The sequence below is a fragment of the Anolis carolinensis genome, chromosome 5 (assembly GCF_035594765.1).
Source record: "Anolis carolinensis isolate JA03-04 chromosome 5, rAnoCar3.1.pri, whole genome shotgun sequence".
NCBI classification, from domain to species: Eukaryota; Metazoa; Chordata; class Lepidosauria; order Squamata; family Dactyloidae; genus Anolis; species Anolis carolinensis.
Genome location: NC_085845.1, coordinates 139,001,174 through 139,025,066, shown reverse-complemented (window position 1 = coordinate 139,025,066; position 23,893 = coordinate 139,001,174). Strand labels below are relative to the sequence as shown.

Below are 23,893 nucleotides of genomic sequence, written 5' to 3'. Positions count from 1 at the left end.
ACTCTTGGTTGCAGAATTTGTTACAAAACTGAGCTATCTTAAATCTATTCTGGATTTACAATTGGAAAAAAATTACCAAGAGGATTATGGTCAATTTTACATAGTATGAATTCCCTTTTTAAAAAACTGCAGCCAGGATAGTTGTCTCAAGAATATTTCAAATCAATGCAAAATAAGACATTTTAGTTGAGAATGCATTTTAAACCCAGTCTTGTCCTGCCTACAGCTTCCTTGGCTGCCCAAAATACTGCGCAATCATTTGAATTTGGCAGCCTGGCTTTTCCTCTTGTGTTTTTACAGGAAGGGATTCAGAACAGCAATTAGCAAATTACATCCAAATTACTGGCAAAAAGCTTCCAAGTCATCCAGTAAGAAAGGCAACGGACAGAGCAGAACTTTAGAAAAATCAGAAGGAGTTATCTTGGTTAGACATTCCAGGTATCAGACATTAGCAGCTTTAGAGGAGAGTTTATTAAGGGCATGAAGTCGGCTATATAGCGTGCGGAAGACTTTGTGAACTCTTCCTTGATCAAAAGGCTGCAAAAGTAAATAGAAAACAGGAGTGAAAATAGAGATGCTGCATTAATTGTGGGTTGCCCACTGAAATTAAAAAAAAGAATCCCAAAGGCAATTATTACTTTAAAAGTAATAATCAGTTTACACTGACTGTTCATATTATAATGGCAATGAATTAATACATCAAGAGTTGTACACTTGCGTTGTAATTTATACTTTCCATAGCCTCTTCAATGTAGCACATACTTAGCTATTGTTCTCCTGTCTGTTATCATTTATTATTTATCTATTTCACTTAAAGAGAAGGCCGAAGAGCCTTTTCCATAATGCCATGCTTTTAATGAAATATCAGTGAATGCTTGTAATATTTCATTAAACATAGCAGGGTCATGCCTTATGTAAAGGCATCCACAATATCCCTTGTCCAAACTGGGCAGGAACCAACATGAGGCATAAAGGAAGTGAAAATGGGCAAGAAGGAGAAGAAAATTCTGCAGGGAGGGGAGATTGGGAAGGAGGCAAGAAGAGCAGATAGCGGCAGTAAAGTAACAAGATAGATACCCTTATCTCCTTGAATGTACTTACCTTTGCCATTCACTGGCAACACCAAAGTCCTACCTCCTTGGCCAATACCATATTGCACCTAATCTGTCCATGCTAATTTTGGGCTCTTTCCAGAGAAGATGGGGTGGACAATTCAGAACAATTATGGGTTCTATTTTTACTCCATCCAATTGAGGCCTTAAAGACCCCTTCCACACTGCCCTATATTCCAGGACCTGATCCCAAATTATCTGCTTATCTCAGATTATCTGACAGTGGAGACTTGGGTCCCTTCCACACAGCTGAACAAAATCCCACATTATCTCTTTGAACTGGAATATATGGAATTGTGGACTCAGATAACCCCAATTCAAGGTAGATATTGTGGGATTTTCTGTCTTGACATTCTGGGATATATGGCTGTGTGGGAGGGTCCTCATATAATCTAGTTTAAAGCAGATAATCTGGGATCAGATCCTGGGCTATAGGGTGGTGTAGAAGGGGTAAAAGTCTCACATAAATGGTAGGGATATCTCAATTGGATCTTTCTTTATGAAGTAAAAATGGTATTCATCATTGTTCTAAATTTAGGCATTTCATATAAAATCATTACGTCTAATAGGAAAACATAGGCATTTCTTTAAAAAGAAACAAACATTTATATTTTAACCCAGATTGCTTCCACAATAATTCCCTAAAGAATTCCCTGAAGAATTATTGGGGAATTGTTTTTATAAGCCGTTGACGAAATGAATTAAAATGAACGCTCCAGGCCAGCATTGTTATGACAGCATTTGATCCAACAATGTCCTTTAATCTATGGCCTAGATTTTGCTAGAATCTTTGCTTACAAGGAAAATGTTTCCAGTAATATTCAGGGAATGCTCTCCTTGTATGTTCAGCTGATTTTATTACTTCTGGATGAATATTAATATATTATTAGTGATGAAAAGCACTTTATTTGTCTCACATTTGTCCCTCTTTTAATTGCCCAAGTTCAGTTCCGATATACTCATAGGAACACAAGAATGACTTTCAATTATAGATTTTCATTTACGACCAGAAAAAAAACCAATAACAGAGAAATTAAGAAAAGCCATTCAAGAGGCACTTATGGGATTTTCATCCTAATCGCTTTTCACCTCTGTTCATTAGAAAGCAATTGCAGTGAAAGATATTTAATTAATGGCACAGGTGCCCTTAACAATTCTTCCCATTCACATGACAGAGTTTCATTCCATTTTAACTGTCATGGACCCATTCAAGAGGATTCCTAGAATTGTCTCCTCGGAAGCTTGAGTCCAATCTCCTGAACTATATTGCCCAAGGTATTCTGAAGACCCAGCTACTTCTCTGGATCTGTTGGTATCTTCTTAAAGGCCTCAAAAACTACAAATCTCAGTACTTCTTAGGACAGCATCACGTCAATTAAAGTGATATGAAACCTAGGAATACTGACAAGATAACAGTTGGATGCTGCTTAAGAGACATAACAAAGAAAGGCTGGAGAATTCCTGAGAAAATTGTTAGTGTGGAAGCAAACCTGGTTTATACAGTCATTTTCTTAAGAAAACCAGCTAGATCCAGAAGCAAGAATGGTAGGAAGGCAGATGGATCATTCTATTGTCACATCCTATCAAAGTCCTAATTAAGGATTTTACTGAACTGGAATTAGTCATTCATAGTCATATAAAAGGAATCTTTTGATCCAATATCCTCCACCCTCTGCAATTTTGGATACTCTTTATCAGGGAGCACAGCAAGGAAAGGGGATGAGCTTCCAACAATAAGTATTTTATTTAGCACTTATTTGGGAATTTCATTCATCAAATGATGGGATGTTATTTGCTACTGTTGTTCAGATGTATGTGGTTGAGGAGACTCTGGTGATGGCTGTAAACATATACAATGCCATTCTGAGACTAAAGCTCTTGTTTTCAACTATTTTAATAATATCAAATAAAGCTTGAGTGGCTTTATGCCACACTATGATAGATCCAGGTATGATTAAATTTGCATTCGCATTCCTAGCAGAGCTTACGTTTTCTCTTCACTATAAACCACTTTACAAATTAGCAGAGTCCTAGTATGGAAAACAAACCCATGAAAGACCCTGAAACCCACATGGAGATTACTACACACAACAACCACACAAGCACATGTATTGGGAAGATGAGAGCAATGTAGGAAATAACGTGTGAAGCAGCCTTCAGGAAGAGCAAGAGAAAGCTTTCCAAAACACAGCATCAAACAAAAATGAAGCAATAATAGTTCCGTTGCATATTTAATATGCAAATTCCAGTGTTGACGCATAATGCCGAATCAGTATCGATTTAAAATATCTCACATGGAAGCAAAACAGATTTGGATTCACTGAGGAAATTGCATAATAAATTTAGGAAACATGAGTAAGTCTTGTGGTTTCATATGCAAACGTTAGCAAATATGAAGCATCTGGGAGAGTGTGTTGGGCATGCAGTGATGAAGGATGAAAGGAACAGAGGGGAAAACAGCTTCTGGCATCAGCTTCAGATTGTGGAGATGGTTAATTTCAGAGTTCATTTCCAACCTCTCCTGCACCCCATTCAATTTACAAACAGAGCACATACAAAAGAGAAAACATATCTCAAAGAACCAACTAAAAACATAAATTGATTAAAAACTGATTCTTTTTTTTTTTTTTTTAAAAGAGTAAATCCAAAGAAGAAAAACAAAAGAGTTGATCCCAAGGGCATGGGAAATGCAATTGCTCAGAGCCAGCCGAATCACAAAACAAATTATCACCTTCAAACCAACTTCCATAGAAATGGTCCACAGCCAGCAGGTCACTGAGATGCAGGTCATAATTTACTAACAAAATTTTGAGCAGGTTTACAATTTGCATCATCTCTGTCCTATCATACTCTGATGCCACACACACACACACATACAAGCATATAAGTCATCTGAAATCCAGGAACACTCATGTTGAGATAAATCAGTCTTAAATGAGCTGCTAAGTTCCCTTTTTATGTGTAATAAACTAATAACAAATATGTAAAAAATGCAGGATTCACATCTGAATTTGGAATAATTACTTTTTTCGATTGCCATTCAGAAACTTCCCAGCCAGTGTGTTGGCTGGAAGGTTCCGCAAAGTGTAGCTTAAGAAAGTAGTTTTCCAACCTATGAAATAATCTACACTGCTTCCCATCAATTCCAATTTCTAGGTAACAGAAAAATAAAGTTGGAAGAATCCCAGACAGCTAATATAGTCAATGGTCATCACTAGCAATGCCTGCACTGATGTTCATGGGTATTTCCAATACCATCCCTATAGTAGACAATAAGATAGGCAGGTTTGCCAGCCATAGTGAGTACAGACACAGCTAATGTACTTTAATTCTAGGAGATCACATCTGCTACCAGATCACAAGCTGCCAGGTTCGAATCCCACCCGGGGAGAGCGTGGATGAGCTCCCTCTATCAGCTCCAGCTCCATGTGGGGACATGAGAGAAGCCTCCCACAAGGATGGTAAACATCAAAACATCTGGGCGTCCCCTGGGCAACGTCCTTGCAGGCGGCCAATTCTCTCATTCCAGAAGTGACTTGCAGTTTCTCAAGTCGCTCCTGACACAAAAAAACAAAACAAAAACAAAACCCTATGAGTACAACTTTGCTTAAACCAGATAGTACAATAGCATAATATCATTGAATCAACTGCCATGTTGTCTAATCAGTCACATTTTGGGCTACTCAAGTAGATGCTTTATAGATAAATACAAGGTGTACTGAGTTTAGCAATATTTGATATGGGACTTCCAACTTTGGCACAGACTGCACTGCACTTTCTATAATAAGCCATTTGGGAAGAGAACCATGTTAAATGGGTATAGAACTTAAAATGTAAATAGCATTTTTAGCTTTGTAACAACAAGTATGTCAAAATCTTTATGGGAATGATATTAAATCATACCCGAAGACAGTTCACTTATGCAATGGCTTGTCTTCCTTCCATATGACTGTCCCTTTGCTGAATTTGTACATCAACCAGAATGAGGATATAAATTATATAGGACCAGAATAATTGTGGTGCTCTTGGTAGCACTTTTGGAAGCCAAAAGACATCCCAACTGTATTATTTAACTGCTGAAATACGTAATTGCTTCACTCCAAAGTCATCTGAACTTCTGCTTCTTGTTCACATGGGAGAATGGGAAGGACTAGATACCTCAATGATAAAGCACATGCTTTCCATGCAGAAGGCTTCATGTTCAGTTGCTGATATTTCCATGGAAAAGGTGATAGGCAAATGGTGATGGGTCTCAGAAAGACTCTTAGGAGAAGCTGCTGTCAGTCAGATTAACTAGATAAATAATGTAACAGGCAGATTTTGAACCTTTGTGACTATCTCTCTGTGACTGTGGTGTTAAGTATGAGCAATGAGGCACACAACTATTTAAAGATATATAACGTAGCCATATTGACCATGAAGCAAAATACAGAAAATTAAATTTTTAAAGAACGTCAGACTATAGCAGTATTGTATGTATGAAATTGCTCTTAGTGACAGCCATATACACAGCATGAAAATCGTATTATACTGTACTTTAATTTAGACTAACTACAGAAAGGCATTCTAGTGATTTATTTCCACTTTAATTACTTAAAGTAGAGCAATGTGTCTCCTAAAACGATGACAATGAAGGGTAAGAATGATTTAAAAGCAAATGTTTTGGCAAGTGAGTCCAAATAGAAACTTCCCGAGTATTTGAAATTTGGTTTTGTTTGCCTTCTTCATAATAGTTTGTATTTTGTGAAATGAGAACATGTAATTTGGTCCTGGAAACATTGGTAAGTTCCCAGGTCCAAAGCACCACAATGCATCTTATCCAAACAGAAGGCTCCGTTAATACATAAGCCATTTTACTATTAATTGATAGAGAGGAATTTAGGAATTTAGTCTCTACTAGCTGTATCAAGCCAAAGCCTACTCAAAGTTACCTTGAATATATTGTAATAACACAAAGTTGGGACATAAACACCAGTATCAAGCTTTAAAAGCCCTACCACAATCCAAATCAAACTAAACTTATCAACAGCCTTCTAATTAGCCCCCAATGGTGTAATGGGTTAAACCCTCGTGCCAGGAGGACTACTGACTTGAAGGTTGGGTTGCTGACCTGAGGGTTGCCGGTTTGAATCCAACCTGGGGAGAGCACAGATAAACTCCCTCTGTCAGCCCCAGCTCCATGCGGGGACATGAAAAAAGCCTCCCACAAAGGAAGGTAAAACATCAAAAACATCCAGGCGTCCCCTGGGCAATGTCCTTGCAGACAGTCAATTCTCACACCAGAGACAACGTGGTTTCTCAAGTTGCTCCTGACACACACACACACACACGAAAAACCCCAAAGATTCTTTTCAGCAATGATTGTTTTTCTTGACTAGTACATGGCATTTAATGAAATGTTAAAAATGCAAACTGAGCTTCAATGAGCAGTTTGGAAATGAACTTTCAGGACTTATCAACTGAAATAATGACAATGCTTTGTGGAAATTACCCTGCTATTATTTTTAATAACTGGTCCATTCATCATTATATTGTTCTCTTCTAGACTGTCTAAAATCTAGACTCAATAGTTTAGTAGCTAAACCCTGTGGTGTAAGAACTAAAATAGTTTTTCTCCAGAAACAATTTACAAAGCGTATGTGGAGAAATGGAAACGTCAGGAATGAGATGGTAAAAGAAATTTATAATAATTACAGTCCTATTCCTTATAGGATAATGTACATTCATCAGTACACTCCTTTATGTATTATTTTCAATTCTATTCTGCCACTATCAAGCATTAGAATAAAAATTCTTTACATTTGTTACTTGATGCTGAATATTGTCACCTGGGGGCTCTTAATGCACCTGTTTTACTCCAGAGAATTAAGCAGCTCTTGCTATGAATTTAAACATAGCCTACATCTTTCTTGGAAACTGGTGATTAATAAAAATAAGTAGCAAGCTTTCTTATACTGAATCAGATAATTGTTACATTACTGTATTTGCTGACTGTCATATCTCCTGAGGATTTGGGACAGGAGTCTTTTCCTGCTCTGCCTGGAAAAGAAAATTGGGGGAGAAGTGGGGGAAGGAAGGCCAAGAAGATCAGCCAGAAGAAGCAGATTTTTTTTTTTAAAAAACAAACAGCTTGAATGAAAAAATGTTTGTGGAGTTCTGGAATGCCTAACACATTTTGCATGTGCTTTGCCATTAAGCTATGCAATCTCCCTATAATAAAATATAAAGCATCCTTAAAGTTTAGCCAAAATCCAAGCAATCATCTTGAGAATTTAATGGAAAATAACACAGCAGTCTAATTCACCAGCCTCTGTCCACCAGTCATCCTATACAGAAACTTCTTACAATACTTAAAAAACTCGCAATGTTTATAAAGAATTAACATAGTTTGACAATACTGTAACTGCTATGGAATCGTGGGAGCTGTCGTTTTACAAAGCCTTTACCTTTCTCTGCCAAAAAGTGCTGGTGTCTCAGCAAACTATAAATCTCAAGATTGCACAGCACTGAGTCATGGCAGTTAGAGTCATGGCAGTTAACGTGGTGTTAAACTGTATTAATTCCATAGTGTAGAACCACCTTTGAATTAATGACTCAGAAGACTGGGAAGGGAGATAAAGTGTCTTCTTAAATCCTTCCACAAACTAACTAAAACAGAAGGAAAAGAGAACCACACATTTTTTTCTGTTGGGGAAAAAACTAGCCTCTGACCTGAAAAATCTTGGCCTCTGAAGTTACTTTATCTGGCAAAGACAGAGGTTTTTGGGAAGGCGGACTACATTCACAGCACTAGACTTGAGGTAGATTCAGTCTAAGTTTAAGACTATCCATCTTATACGGAAAAATTTAAGAATTATTTTTAAAACACACACACACACACACACTAATTTATGGCCACTCAAAAATCCTGAATATATGAAACAGGATGGATTTCCCATGCCCCTGAAATGTAGAAAGAATGCACACAGAAGTTTCAACTTTGCAAAAGAAAAAAATGAAAGAAAATGGCAAAATAAAATTAAGAAAGAAAAAGTCATGGAGCTGGGAGAAGTAAATATTTTGCAAAGGAGAAGAACAGGAGATGATTTTGAGAAGGACAGAGTTTAGGAGTATATTAACAATCCCATTACCTGATGCTGTTACCAGTAGGCTGTCTGAATCACATGGTCTACAGGATGAAGCACTATTAGGGTTTATGGAGGAGCTACAGGCAATGGTGGTGGGAATGACAAAGGAACTTTCTGAACATGCAGGTTGGCTCAGTCCAGGGGATTGGGAAGGCCAGGCACCCACCTGAGATGTGGCCATGGCTGGTATGGCACAGCCTGCAGATGCCACAGATATATCTATTGTTGGTTTTGGTGGCAGCTGAGGTGAGGACTTAGAAATAGCCTCCTCATTTATAACCCTGATTCCTTGAGGTGAACTGGAAGGAGGTGAAACTAGGGTTTTGCCCTCAGTTTTGGCACCTACATTGGGGGAGCGACCACTATCCATAATTACTTTAAGCTGTGGGTGTGGTGGAGAAGGAGTTTGTGACAGGCCTGGTTTTTTGGGTGGAATGGGCGGAGGGTTTCCTCTATCAATCCTTGACACACTGGGAGTCTTTAAGCTCATTCTACCAACTGGGGGAGGATAAGTGCCCGCGTCCATTGACTGTGACATTCCTGGCCGTCCAGGCGCAGTGCCCTGAGGGCTTGTAAATCTTGAAAGGACCTGGGTAACAGTATTCCGCGCTAGCTGCTTGGCCACTAGATTGTCTCGACTTGTGGGTGACACATCTCTCGACGGAGGGCTTTGGGTAGTGTTTCCATTTTGGTCTTGATCGTTAGCATTCGTCTGAAACCTAAACCTAGCTGCTTGGACTCGTGGATTCAGACCTTGATGCCCGGTAGCACTGGTGGATGGTGATTGCGGATGGTGCATAGATGAAGCTTGCAAGTAGGTCTGGGGTGGTATGCCGGGCGCTGGAGAAGATGCAGTATTGTTTGGAAAAGGGGAAGGCAGGCTTGTGAACTCAGGAGATGTACTTGGTCCATTCTCCTCAATTCTATTTTGACTTTGAGTCAGAAGGTGTGTGGAAGGAGACAGAAGCAGGTCGCTACAGGAAGAATGCCGGTCAATGGTTGGCTTTACAAATCCTGCATTGGAGCTTACATTCATCTTTGCCTGGCCAGACAGCAAAGGACTGATAGCTGAAGGCTTTAGAGGTACAGTTAAAGGCAACTTCCTAACAGTTTCTGTTCCCACATCTATTAATGTCGTATCCGTCTGGCAAGCAAATGTTCTCAAAGTGGGTCCCTCTGTCCCAACAGAGACAGAAACAGAACCTCTGTCTTTGTTCCGACGTGGGAGCGAAACGTGTGACTTACTCTCGTTTTCCTTCTTCAGCTGTTCAATCATTTTCCTCATTCTCTCCCTCTCTTCTTTGAGCTCATGGGTGTGTGCTTCCTCCTTGCCCAGCCTGACATGCAGCTGTTCTCTTTCTGTGTCAAACTCGGAAAGCTGTTTCTCCATTTGGGCCTCCATTTGTGTGCTCCGTTGTTTCTCCACTGCAAGGGATTCCTCCAGGTCATTGGCTTTTTTCTTTTCCTCTTCAAACTTGGCCATGACGTCTTCCAACTTCTGGGCCTCCTCTATAATTCTGCTAGACAACTGTTTACATTCTTTCACTAGCATCAATACGACGTGTTTATTCTTGCCACGCTCCTCCTCAAGACGAGTACAGAGCTTCTTGTGCTCCATTTCAAGCGCTTCTAACTGGCATTTCTCCATTTCCAACTAGAAAGAAATGTAGAACAAAACATTAATTATAGTAGCATTCTCTCAAGCTGAAATCAGCGGCGTGTAATGTTACTTATTATGTGCAGTGTGTATGCATTGAAAGATAGCACCGAACAGTGGTTTAAGTACTGGACTAGGACACTAGAAGAGTAGGGTTCAAATCCTTGCGTAACCATGGAAAGCCATTGGTGATCTTGGAGAAGTCACACTTCCTCAGCCACAAAGGAAAAAAAAAGGCAAGCCCTCTCTGAACAAATTCTGCCATGAAAAACCCATGGCAGATTCTCTCTCTTGAACCTTTTTTCCAGACATGTCTCCCAAAAAATGAAGTCATGTTTATTATATTTCCCTCCTTAGAATTTTCTATAGTTGGAAAATTGGACTTGGGAGCAGATAGATACCATATATTATTTTCAATGATCCCTAAGCTGAGATTATTTCCTTCAGTGATGAGGAACCTATGGCTTTCCAAATGTTGTGGACTACTACTTCTCATCTGTATTAGGAAATGGCATTGGCTGCAGAGTTGTATTCCAAAATATCTGGAGAACCAATGATCCCATATACTAGCCTGGCATTGCTTTTAAACTGAATTGTGCTTCTAGCGGTGCAGGCAGAATTGAGAAGGAGGAGTACATGTGGTCTAATGGGTTGTGGGGTGGAGCAACTCCCAACTGATATTTACTACCAGAAGCAGGTCAATCCCAACGGTACCACAATGATGCTCAAACCAATACAAGGAAAGTTGTACACAATTTATGTTTAATATCCATTATCTTAATTCTGACTACGTGTCCTCTTCCCCTTTACTAATCATTCTGTTCCTGTGTGTATCTGTATTCACATCTGTATCAGGTTGCACCATTAGGTAATAAGCTGATCTGAGCAACTGAATAAATAAAATGGTTCTAGCCTGGTATCTATGATTACTACTGAGTCCAGGAGGATTTTACATTCCTCCAGATACTTAAATCATACTAATTTCGGAGTTGTAAGAAGATACTTTGTGGTGAATATATTTCATGTACGCTGTAATCTGGGGAGCCAGATGGCCTGGAGGATTGGTAACAGGATATGGAGCATTTCAGTTCTAGGTCAGTGGTTCAAATTTGATCTCAGTTGCTAGAGAAATAAAAGTCATTATAAGCTAGTAACTTCTGAGTGGTCTGCTCTTAACCAATAGCATTTTGACTCCTCTGTCCAACCCAGAAGGAAACTAATATATAGTATGCTGGACAGCTCCTCCAAAGGTTTTTATTGATTACAGTAGAGTCTCACTAATCCAAGCCTCACTTATCCAAGCCTCTGGATAATCCAAGCCATTTTTGTAGTCAATGTTTTCAATATATCGTGATATTTTGGTGCTAAATTTGTAAATACAGTAATTACAACATAACATTACTGCATATTTAACTACTTTTTCTGTCAAATTTGTTGTATAACATGAAGCTTTGGTGCTTAATTTGTAAAATCATAACCTAATTTGATGTTTAATAGGCTTTTCCTTAATCCCTCCTTATTATCCAAGATATTCGCTTATCCAAGCTTCTGCCGGCCCGTTTAGCTTGGATATGTGAGACTCTACTGTACTTCTTTTGCCTTGTTGTTTGTATACATTCTCTCTGGACTCTCTCCTAATAAGAAAGCTTTATTTTTTCTTGTACAAAGCTTTAATCCAGGAATCAAAATCACCAGTACCATTGTTCCCCTCTCACTATGAATAAAACACTGTTTGTACTTCGAATACACAAACACACACACACACACACAAATATTATGACAATGCAAAGGAATAAAGCTGATTGTCAAAAGAGAGAGAGAATGCTATAAAATAGGATGAAGCCATGTGAGAAAAGCCAAAAAATAGTGGGTAAAATTTCTAAGATCCTTTTATTTAATCATAAAAGATAAGTAAATATTGATTTACAATAATTGTACAGCATGTGATAAAATGTTTTTGGAGTAAAAATAATAAAACAAAATATAAAGTAATGAATAAAATAAAGTAAAACCTAAGTCTGAAGTAGCAATAATACTAGGAAGAGATTAAGGCTGAAGCAAAACAATTGCACAAGATGACATTAGAACAAAGGATTTAAAATGCATAAAAAGGAGAAAATCCTGGGAAAATTAAAATACCTTCTTCATGCAGCATTGAAAAAGAGCACAATGTAAATGGCTGTCAATGCCTGGACTACTCTCTGGAGAGAGTAGTCCACAACAGAGGCTCCCTGGATGAATGTTCTCCTTTTTAGTAGGCAGCTATCATACTTCATTTTCTAGAAGCATATGGAAAAGAGTCTTTGATGGTAATCTTATTGCAGAGCTTGAGGACCTCTGGTCTATGGGCTAAATGTGGCCATGGACAACTGAGTCAGTTCATCTGGTCTACCGGAGACTGAGGGAGAACCTTCCTTGAAGACTTGCCACCTCTGAAAAGTGAGAGGGTGGCATAAGGAAGTTAACCATAGCTTTGTGGCCACATTTGACATGGTCTCCCTCCCTTTCCTCAATTGGAGCATCAGAGGGAGGACTAGAGCCATTTTAGGATGCAGCCAAGTCAAATTTGGCTCCTGCTTAGCATCCTAACAGGGACAATGACAGAGCATAGCTCATCTAATGCTTGGAGATACTGATCCTTCAAGTTACAACCAAGTTTCTCATCAGGGAGAGAAACAGAGAAAGGGGAAAAACCCATAAAGGCCATAAAGACCATAAAGGATATGAGGGGGAAGGGAGCAATTTCATAGAGCGCTTTGATGCTCTATAGTTTGTATTGTGCCCTCTTTCTCCTATGTGTCTAATAGAGTTTGTTGTTAGTTTATGTGAGATGAAAAATGCAGAATACACGTTTAGAGAGAGGGAGGGAGAGAGGGAGAGAGGGAGGGAGAGGGAAGCAAAGAACAAACATAATTAACAGTTATTTTCTTTTAGGTCAAACCTGCCACATCTGAGCTGAATACATGTATTCATAAGAAAACATCACCCCTCCTCACCAAGCCTGGAAGAGTTAATTGACTACAGTTCCCATAACTACAATATACAATGGTTGGGGAATTCTGAGAGTTGTAGACACTTTAACTACCATGATATCAAGATTTCTCAGCCAGCGGGTTCATCTGGTTCCTGGCCAAATTATAAATCCAAGGATTCTATTGGATGTAGCTATGGCAGTTGACATGGAAACATGGTACAGGCAATGACCAGCACCTTCCAAGAGAGCCACAGAAGACCTTAAGATCATGTGTGTGTGTGTGGGGGGGGGGGGCAGGCTGGCTGAGTAGTGTTTATCTAGATGCTGTTTTAATATCTTAATGTTAATGATTTTAAATTGTATTTATATGTTGATTGTTTCTATTGATTTAATGTTGTTTTATTTGCTTTGTATAATGAGGCACTGAATTTTTGCCTAGATGTATGTTGTACGCCGCTCTGAGTCCCCTGTGGGGTGAGAAGAGTGGGATAGAAATGAAAATAATAATAATAATAATAATAATAATGCCCTTCTTAAGAAAAATATAAATTTGTTGAATTTGTATGTAAGTCAGAACAGGTACATTTTAATGTGCAACTCCAGTCAATTTTCTTTAATTTTAGATAGCATAAGGAATGATTAACACTGTGGTGTTTGTTTTGCTGTGTGTGCCCCTGTTCAGAAGATTACACCTCACTTTCTTTCACTGTGACAATTGGATTTTGAAAAATTTGGGTTGTGGAAATAAAGACTGATGATAAAGCTTCAGTGGAAATGCCTTTTTACCATGATAACTCTTACAGAAGTGATTTTCCCTTCCTAGAGGTAGATTTCTTCTCACTTCCTGTTGTCTCACCCTCGTTTGTAACCAGGAGTCACATGGAAGTTGGTTGTTTGTAACTCGGAAACTGCCTGTGCTGTTAATTCTTTCTTGTAGTCTTAAAGATACAAGATCCCTTTGTACACTGAACAGACTAACATGGTACTATAATTGTATCATGTGAAAATAGTTCCAGAGTATAATACACATCAGACCCTGCCAGTATGGCCAATGATCATAGATGATGAAAATTGGAGATTGGGGAATAATAATTCAGGGCAGGGCTTCTTATCATTCAGCTCTCCAGATATTTTGGTCTTTAACATCCAAATTCCTGGGCTGATGTCCATGCTGGCTGGTGCTTTCAGCTGAGTTCAAAGCATTTGCAGGACCAACTTTTGGAAACCACCGATTTATAACAAAACATCTTATCAACCAACGTATCATAGTATTGTCTAACAAAATATCTTATCAACTAACACAACTTGTTTATTCATACGTCTTCTTTGTATCCTATTCTTGTCCCTAGAATAATCTATTTTCCAGAACAAGCCTTGGCCTGCAATTTGGCTAAATTGAGTTGAATTGATACAAACTGATCCATCCTGTTTCCACCACCTGCAATACTAGACAAAATCTAATTGTTTGTTTTCTCTTCAACATAAATAGCATCTTATACAGTGGATCCCCATTAGAGGATTACATTCAAAAGTCAAGCTTTACCTTCCTAGTAGTACTGTAATACAGCTGCTGACAAGCAGTATGGATCACCATCTGAGGCATGATTATCTTTAATTACTTGGCAAAATGTATGTAAATAAAATCTAAAGAAAGTTGGGCTTCAGATGTCATGCAACTGATCTAATTACGTTGAGCTGTCAACCAGTAGCAGCGATATTGGATGCTCTGAGCTATTGTTAGTTATTAGCTTGTAGTAGAAGCATGTTCTTGGCCAGATTCAGAAAATGGAAGCTTTCCCGCCTTATCTGCATTCACAACCTGTTCTCAGGGCTAAAGGTGAGCCTCCAGCCCAACTAGAGAAATTTCAGTGAATTAATCATATGGGTTGTAGTCAATTAATCCCTTAATTCAATTTGTTTGAGGTAAAAAAAAAACCCTATATTTCTGCAGCAATCAGCATGCTCTCTTTGAACAACCTGGCAGATCTGGGAGCCAATTCCTCCCTTTCTGGAAGCCGTTCAAACCAATTTCCACTGACAAAATTTGGTGGCAAATTATGCCACTAATGTCAGTGCCAAAATCCTTTGCAATGAGCAAGAAATGTTAATTTTAAAGGGATTTCCCCCATATGGATACCTGATTGTCTTCTTGTTTCAAAGGGTCTTTGGTGGTTCTCTGCTAGGATTCAATTAAATTTTAGGAGTAGGGGTGGAGCTGGGACCGAGAGATAGTTGATGTCTCAAAATGGCTATTACCCACCCCGATGTAGATAATTTGCGTATTGTAGCAGAAATAATGTTAAAAGTGGACTTAAATCTGAATACAGTAGATGAAACAGAAACACCTCTTCTTAAAAAATCCATTTCATTTTCATTTATACTGAAAATTTGTTTTAAAACACCTGCTATTTGATTAAGAGGACACCTTTTTAGTCAGTTACACATATGCAGAGAACTTAATCAAACTGTTCAGTTACAGTTGAAACTTTATTCATATTTCCCTGAGAGTAAGCAACATGCCTTATTTCTAAAATAGACATGGAATTTTATTGAGAAACGTTGCTGCTTGTTTGTTTCCCAGAAGGATAATACTTTACCTTCGAGGCCCATATTCAGAGGAGAGGTCAGGCTCAAATCTTAGTTCCATGGTTGTTCTTACACCCCACACTATAATGAGTATAACTGAATGGAGGACCCTGGGATCATGCTTTAACTTTATGAGGCAGGAAGTAATCAAATATGAGTGTCCATGTTCCTTTTTGATCTCTCACCACATAGAATCCCAGTGCAGAAGTAATATACTAACAGGACTGAATTATTTGACTGCTCTATGAAGAAAATTATCCAAACATCTGAACCTAGAAACAAAGGAATATGGAAGAATAATTTTTACAGCACTGATTCTCAACCCAATGTTTTCCAGGTTGAAAACCAGTGTTTTGGGCTTCAGCTTCCACCACCAGCCACAGTGGCTGGAGTTTGTCAGGAGTCAAAGTACAAAACAACCACATTTCAAACATTAAAAACCAATGTTTCTGAACCAGTGTTCAACAAACATAAGAATGTGTGAAGAAGCAGCATAATGCTATTTGAGACTAAAGATAACCAAGAAAATTTATCCAATTCACATCTCTCTAAACTAAAATGCACATGAATGGGATCTGCAGCCTGAAGTCCATAAATTTCTGAGTTTATAGTATGATTCAAGCAACAAATAATGTGTTTGGAAAATGCAGGCTTAAAAAAAACACTTCTGAATTTTCTTAATGAGAGGAAAATGTGCACAATTCTAAAATTACTGCACACACTTTTAAAAAATGCTACTAGTTCAGAACAAAAATCAAACCTCCTAATCTAATGAAGTCATAAAGCAGAACAAGTTTCAAAGTGGGATTCAGAGAAATGTAACACATGTGAAATTACATATTTTCATATGCCTAGACTGAGTTATGAACTAGGATGTTCTGGGTTCAAATTCTACCTATACCACTTCAGAACAGAAAGAGAAGTCAAAAGACCAAGTTCTTGTCCTCTCAGTCCCATGCTTATAATATAAGCAGAATAATAATATTTACCTGCTTAACAAAGTTGCTTTTAGGATTTTAGCAAAAGAATTTGTGTTGAGCACTTGAACACTGCCAAGGTCATATTAATTTGAAGTATTATTAATATTTATCACATTGCAAAAGACTATAATGTAACAACTAGAAATCTGTATTATATGAATTCAACTACTCTAGAATGATAAAACACATAACACAAACCTGAAAGGGAAAAAGGAAGTAAAAAAGATAAAAGGGGTACCTTCTTTTGTCTGTTTTCTGCAGCAATCAACTGAGCTGCCATTCTCTCTTGCATTTTTCTGCAGTGAGCCATAACAGCTTCCAAAATAGAGAGTGGGTTGGTACAGATGGACTTCTTGTCTTTATCACCAGCACCTGTCTCATAGTCTCTCTGCAATGCCAGAAATGGGTCACTAAGATTAAATCTCCCATATCGCTCCTGGATGAAAACCTCCTTCCGCCGTGACTAAAGTATAAAACAGAGAGAAACAAAAAAGACCAGCAATTAGAGAAATATTAAAAGGGCACACACACACACACACACACACACACACACAAGCACAAAGATGCAGTTAAGTTGAAGTTGTACACCTGGTGTTTTGGAGAAATAAAACTCAATGTTTTGACTATTGCAAATTAATTTGGAATTTTACAATAAATAAGAAAACATGTTTTAGAACACAAAATAGTTTATGATCATGATTTATAATAATAATCTATAGCTTTCACATGCAAATACTTATACTTACATAAACATATATACACTCAAGGCAAATCAGTGATTTAAAATGTCAACTTCTCAAGGTATTGATAATTATTTCAGCTATCTTCATTTTCTCCAAGATTCCTTCCCCTACTATGGCATTTCTGTGAGTCATTTACCTTTTCATACCTTCCAATATTTCACAGATTAAAACTAAGCATAATCAGAGAGTGATCAAGATGGCAACAGCTATTGAGGAAGAACAGAAAAGATGGGAGAGTCCACAGAACTTAGATTTTGCCCAAAATACTGGAAAAACAAGATTCCACCTCCTCCTTTCCACTGAGTGTAAATTACTTTGGGACTTTGAACTTTCAACTGTAGCACCCCAAGGCAGTGTGAACACTGAAAACCAAACAGAGACCAATAATCATATAACATCTTTATTAAAGCAATAATAAATTCAGGAAAGAATAAGTGGAAAAGATGAGTGAGCAATAGTCCTTTAAGAAATGGTATGAATTAGTCCCAAGAGTTGAAGAGATATGTCCAATATTATTGTCCAAAGTCCAGAAACCGAAACACGCTCAAAACTGCTGGGAAGTTCTTGAGCGGGGAAACAACAAGAAAGCAGGAGTGAATAACAAGGTCCAAAGTCACTAGTAAATCTTGGATATCAAGGCAGGCAGAAGATGAAGCTAAAAGCAATCTGGATTCAGGAACAAGGCAAGGATTTGAATTTACTCCGGATTAAATCGGGAGTTGCAGCTCGGCTTGACCGCCAGGAACAGGAGACTTGGCTTGGTGAAATCAGGGAACTGGAAACGGTGAAGTGCTCTCAGTAGTCGCTACGTTGACACCACGCACTGTTCACAGTGCAAGACACTTTTATGGAACTTAGATCTAATCACAGCAAAGGGAAACCAACTCCCCCAAGGTTCCCAAGGAAATCTCCTATCCATTATCCCCTCTAGCCGCCAAACGTTGACTCCTTCGAAGCTCCTGTTTCTGAGATCTCTGGTGATGCAAAAACTCCCTTCTGTTAAAGGATACATTCCCTGGGGAACTCAGAACATCTGGTTCTTCCACGGGAGTAATGTTTTCAGTATCTCTCTCAATTAAGGAATCATCAGAGCTATCCACAGCTGGGGTCTGTAATTGGAAGGAGCTCGTAGAACTGGGTAAAAGGTCAGAATAAGCTTCATCCTGGTCAAAGTTCATTTCTGAACCAGGTTCAGAACCCAAAGGTAGCTGGGGTATAACATCAACCAATTGAAGTAAGTTGAAGACAAAAGGAGGAAAGGGGAACAAGGAGAGAGAAACTTGTGACAGATTCCTATACAACCACTACATGCTATGTAGCAATATAATGTTGCTATGTAGTAAAGTCTCCATATGTGTCTCTTCCCAGACTCACTTACTATTAAGCAGCCCCTTTCAACCGAGAAGTAGCTGCCTGATATCAGCATCATCACTATCACCCCACTTCTTCTCTCCCAAAGGAGACTTAAAGTGGTTGCTTCCCGACTGCCACATTCCCATCCCTTCTCCCATGAGGAATCTTTACCACAGGAGACAAAGGATCTCTGCCACAAATCCTCTTTGCACCAGTTATCATTGTTTAGGGTTGGTGGGATCAGGCAGATACTTCTCAATTTCCAGAGGTGCAGACCCCTGTTGACTGCAGTAACTGCTTGGAGATAAAGGGGTTCAAGGTTCCTATGTAGCCCCAAAGTTAGGGACTGCATAGGAATCATGAATATGAAGCAGTTGCAAATGTGTAACTCGAGGTTACATACTTGGAATTGCCCATTAAGCTTCTGGCTGAGCATTTTAAAAGTAACTGAAAAAGTGGGACGACAGTGGATTAATCGGGACTGTTCCTGCCAAAATGGGGCAGTTGGAGGGTTTGGTATTTATGACCAATCCTTTTGTTCTCAGACAAGTAGGAGGGAGATACTATTAGAAAAAGCTAACACATTCAACACTGACATTCACAAAGGATTCTGTCAGCATTACAAAAATAAAGAGCCTTAATGATATAGAACAGTTTTATTTGGGTTATTTTCTTTCTATGCTGCATTATGTTCTATAAGCATGTGATTACGTTTTGTGTAACAAATAAGGAATTGTGTTGTTGAAGAATTATCTACAGGAATCTTCTTAAAAATAAAGACTGCTGTTAATCTTCATTCTGATACAATTCAGAATAGCAATTGTTACTTTATACTTTTGTATAGTACCCCATGACAGGTGAAAGAGGGAAACTGAAGATGTCTAAAACAATGTAGACTTCCCAGAAGAAGCAATCTCAAGGGGAATGTATGGCAGTCTTCTTCCTGATTTTGATTCATAAGTCACCTCCAGAAGTTGTCATTTTTGCAGACTTCTTTCTGCAGAACACCCACTGAATGAATTGAATTCACATTAAGTGCTAACTTAGCACTCAGCAAATGATGGGTCTAGTTATTGGAGTCATACTGTAGTGTGAAACACAGATGAGAAAAACTGCAAGAATAATTCATTGTGGACTAGCTGTTTCTCCCACATTGATGACTTTTGCAAATAACAAAGAAAGAAGGCCAAATATCATAACAGCCCTTATGGAAAGAGAGCCCTGAAACTCTACTTTCCTGGTTCAAGTGAAATAGACTTCCTCTACTTCTTTAGGTTAATTAAGGGCAGCTTAAGGGGAGAAGTTTTTGACGGAGAGTATATCCATCTTTCAAGCCTTCAGCAGATGTGATCTCTTCAAGTTAGACTGTGAATAATAAAGAAAAGAAGGTCCAAAACTCCTATTCTGACAATCCAAAAGGCACCCAAATATGACAAGCTATTAAGAGTTTCATGTTTTCATACTGGAGTCTGCATTACATTTCAAGATGAAGTGTAGACAACATGACTGTTAGATCAGGACAGTTGACTCATTGAATCAATGAGGTTTAGTTCTGCATTGGCTTACCATTCAAAAATTGATTTGGTAGGTCTGTTCTAGGCGGGACTAACTAAGATGATTCAAGCGTAAGCCCCCTTTTCCTTATTCTAATCTCTTTTTTTCATGGTCAATTACAATATTTTAAGAGCTTGAAACTTGAATACATCTAGTAGCTTTCTGACTATTCTCATGAAGTTATTACTTGTATTACACTGTGAATACATGGAGTCTCTGCTGCCTATATGCAAGAAAGTAAGCCTTTCACTACCATATCTAAAAAATAAATTCTAGCAAAGAATGAATCATGGTCTAAATATAGAAATTCAGCTTTAAAAAGACTACTTGTCTCAAAAATAGCCTTTAAAAGGGAAGTGATGAGTAAGTGCAAACTCTCATGATATAAGAAATAGGAGACATTAATTATAACTTTTCTACTCAAGATACGTGTGCCCGACTACCAAGTCATTAAGAGTAAGCATCTTAAAAAGCTCAGTGGTAAACAAAGGGGTTCGGAAGGACCAACATGGAGATGTGATTATATATTTAAGACTATTAAAGTAATATAACACACGTAGGGCTATGCCCTGTTGGACTTACCTGTCTACACTTGAATAACTAAGGAATTGGGGAACAAGTCTATGGCATGCTTTGTGTACGTAGACTCATCCTAATATTTAAAACCCTACTGCAACCTATTACAATATTTTTTTTCAATATAACAAATATAAAAATACAAGAGAACAGAAAATTCCATTACGGCACACATGTCAAACGCAAGGCCTGTAGGCCAAATTAGTCCTGCCGTCCATGTCATTTTTTGTGTCTTGTGAAGGTTTCCATGCCAGGGCAAGATAGTTACATTTATAGAGTCTCACAATTGCAAATTAAGTCGGATCTTCACTTTTGTGGGTTTGACTTTTCCGGATTTGATTAATCATGGACTTGATTAAAATGTTCTCTTTAGGATTCTCTAGGTCCAGAAGAATGATACAATGGTCAACTTCTTTCAGTCTATTTTCTTTACAATATAAATGTTTTAAAAATTTTATTAAAGGTTTTCAAAAGCATAATAAAAGAGGGATAAAGCTGACTTAGGAAAAGGGGTAAGGATAAGGGAGGTTGAGACATGGGTAGGAAATTGGAGGGAAAGATGGGAGGGTAGATTTGTACTTCCATTCTTCTTCTTTGCAGTACAATAATGTATTTTAAAGTTTTTGTTTGTATTTAATATATATATTGGGAACCCCGGTGGCGAAGTGTGTTAAAGCAGTGAGCTGCTGAACTTGCAGACTGAAAGGTCGCAGGTTTAAATCCCCGGAGCGGAGTGAGCGCCCGCTGTTATCTCCAGCTTCTGCCAACCTTGCAGTTTGAAAACATGCCAATGTGAGTAGATCAATAGGTACCGCTCCAGCGGGAAGTTAACGGCGCTCCATGCAATCATGCCGGCCACATGACCTTGGAGGTGTCTACGGACAACACCAGCTCTTCGGCTTAGAAATGGAGATGAGCACCAACCCCCAGAGTCAGACATGATTGGACTTAACGTCAGGGGAAACCTTTACCTTTAATATATATGTCTTCGCCCCTTTTCTTCAATCTGTTTCCAGAACCTTTCCTTCTTTCTCTCTTTCAACTATGTTCTCATGTAATCCTTAAAGGGTCGCGAGTCAGACCGTGTTATAGATGTACCTGTCTGTCTTTTCATAAAAAATGTTAATCTATCAATGTTCATAATCTCCATTATTTTATCTAATCATTGGTCTTTTGATGGCACTTCCTCCAGTTTCCAAATTCTTGCCTAGACCATCCTTGCTGCAGTTGTGAGATACACAAACAAAATATCTTTATTTGTGTCCAAATCAATTTCCTCATCTGTCATGCTCAGTAGAAAGTATTCTGGCTTCATTTGAATGTTTATTTTTAGAATCTTTTGGCAAGCCTCCTGAACCATTTACCAATAGCTATTAGTTCTTTTACATGACAACCACATATGATAGAATGTGCCTTCTTGTAGGCCGCATTTCCAGCATTTGTTTTGTAAATTCTTGTACATAATGCCAAATTTTTGTGGTGTCATATACCAACGATACATTATTTTGTACCAGTTCTCTTTTAGGTCTATTGCATAAGTATATTCTGTTCCACATCTGTTCCCATTCATTTAGCTAAACTGGTCTTCCTATATTTTCTGCCCAGTTTATCATGCAAGTTTTTACTAGTTCTGATTCAGTAGACCATTCCAATAACTTATTATATAATCTTGTTATATTCTTCTTATCTATGAGAATCAGTATTTCCCAAAATGTTTCTGTCACTGAAGCCTATCTTCTTATCCAAATTATAATGTTCTTTAGGTTGCATATATTGGAACCATGAGAAATGATTGGAAAATATTTTTTTTACCACGGTCTCTTTATATGTAGGCCATTTTGTCCAGCCCAATAGCCGTCTTTGATTAGCTTCTAATGGGGATAGGCATAGTGGGGTTTTAGAGTAAAATCTCTCTTTTTACCTTTCCCAGATGTTCAGAAGGGCCAATCTTATAAAATGATTACCAAAGTTTTTCTCTATTTTTGCTCTTCCATACCATAGGTAGGAATGCCACCCTACCCTTAGATCAAACCCTTCCAATACTTTTCTTCTTAGTGTGATCCATTCTTTTATCCATGATAAGCCACATGCTTCATAATATAGTTTAAGATCTGGGAATGTAACATGTTGCAATACATCCAATATTTGTAAAGAATGCTGTCCTTTGCAGGAATTTCTATGCAACGAACTGAGAGTGGCCAAGCTACCTCATTTGCGCTTCCTCTCAAAATATTAATATATTCCATGCAGTGTCCTAAAATTTGGGTTTGAATCAATACATATAGCATTGTGTTGGATTTGGGACTTTGTAGAATCAACTATTATTTGTTCTTCCAAAATGTTGGTGCCCAATATTTAACAGCCCCTTTTAGCCTACAATAGCCACCAATTCACAATAGCCACCAATTCACAATAGCCACCAACTCAAAACAGAGCAGATACACATTCTCTGCTTTAGTGGATTTGCTCAAAATCTTCCCTAATATTTTATGGACCCTTGTATGTTTGGATACAATAGGATAAGATCATATGGCTGAGAAACAACATTGTGTATTATACATTACAGAAATCAATGTTTCTATGGCAACTATTAGAATATATGTGCTGGAAAGACAGGTACCTTGCCTCAAACCTTCATTTGCAGTTGGCTGCTATGAGTGGTATGCTCAAAAATGCAAGAAAAACTACAATGTGAAAATCCCAGCATTTAGGTAGAGAAATGAAACCAGCACATGTTTGAGTACTATGCAAGGCTTTATAACCTAACATATGGTAGAAAATTGAGTATTTCCTTGAAATTTCCAAAAGAAAAAATCCCATAATGACAGACATAACCACCTAACAGATGGAAACGGAACAGTAGGTTAAGTTTCCAGAAGTTAACCAAATGGTTTCACGTACAGAAAATGAAGAAGGGAAGCTCTGCTTGGTGCCTTGTGTTCTCATAAAGACTTAAATGTTCCTAAATTTAAATGCCAAGAACTAAACACAGCACTTTCCTTCCAGATCAACACACACATTTCGGAGAAGTCAATGAAAGTTTCCTTAATCGTCATCCCTGCTAAGGAACATTTTCTAGTGAAAACATGTTTATTTTATATTTTTACAGGAATGACCCCTGTGGCTGGGCACTCGAGAAATCCCGTTTTGTATGAGTCAACGACACCTGGTATTTCTATAGTCTGCAATTTTACTTAGCACCAAAGCACACACATTTTTATTGCCAATGTT

General features: G+C 38.2%; 1 protein-coding gene across 5 annotated transcripts in view; it reads right to left on the bottom strand.

The window, feature by feature from the left end:
• The window catches only part of cttnbp2 (cortactin binding protein 2), a 121,856-nt gene that overhangs the window by 58,319 nt on the left and 39,644 nt on the right, over positions 1 to 23,893 (bottom strand). For 3 of the 5 annotated variants that reach the window (XR_010006687.1, XM_062982395.1, XM_062982397.1), the window contains exons 3-4: positions 16,675 to 16,899; positions 8,243 to 9,893 (exon numbers count right to left, since the gene is read on the bottom strand). Coding sequence is in view for 3 of the 5 variants with exons in the window: in XM_062982395.1 (XP_062838465.1) it covers positions 8,243 to 9,893; positions 16,675 to 16,899 (1,876 nt within the window). In the remaining 2 variants the exon portion in view is untranslated. Of the gene's footprint in view, positions 1 to 8,242; positions 9,894 to 16,674; positions 16,900 to 23,893 lie in introns of those variants that run through there. The other 2 variants (XM_062982396.1, XM_062982398.1) reach the window with 2 other exon arrangements.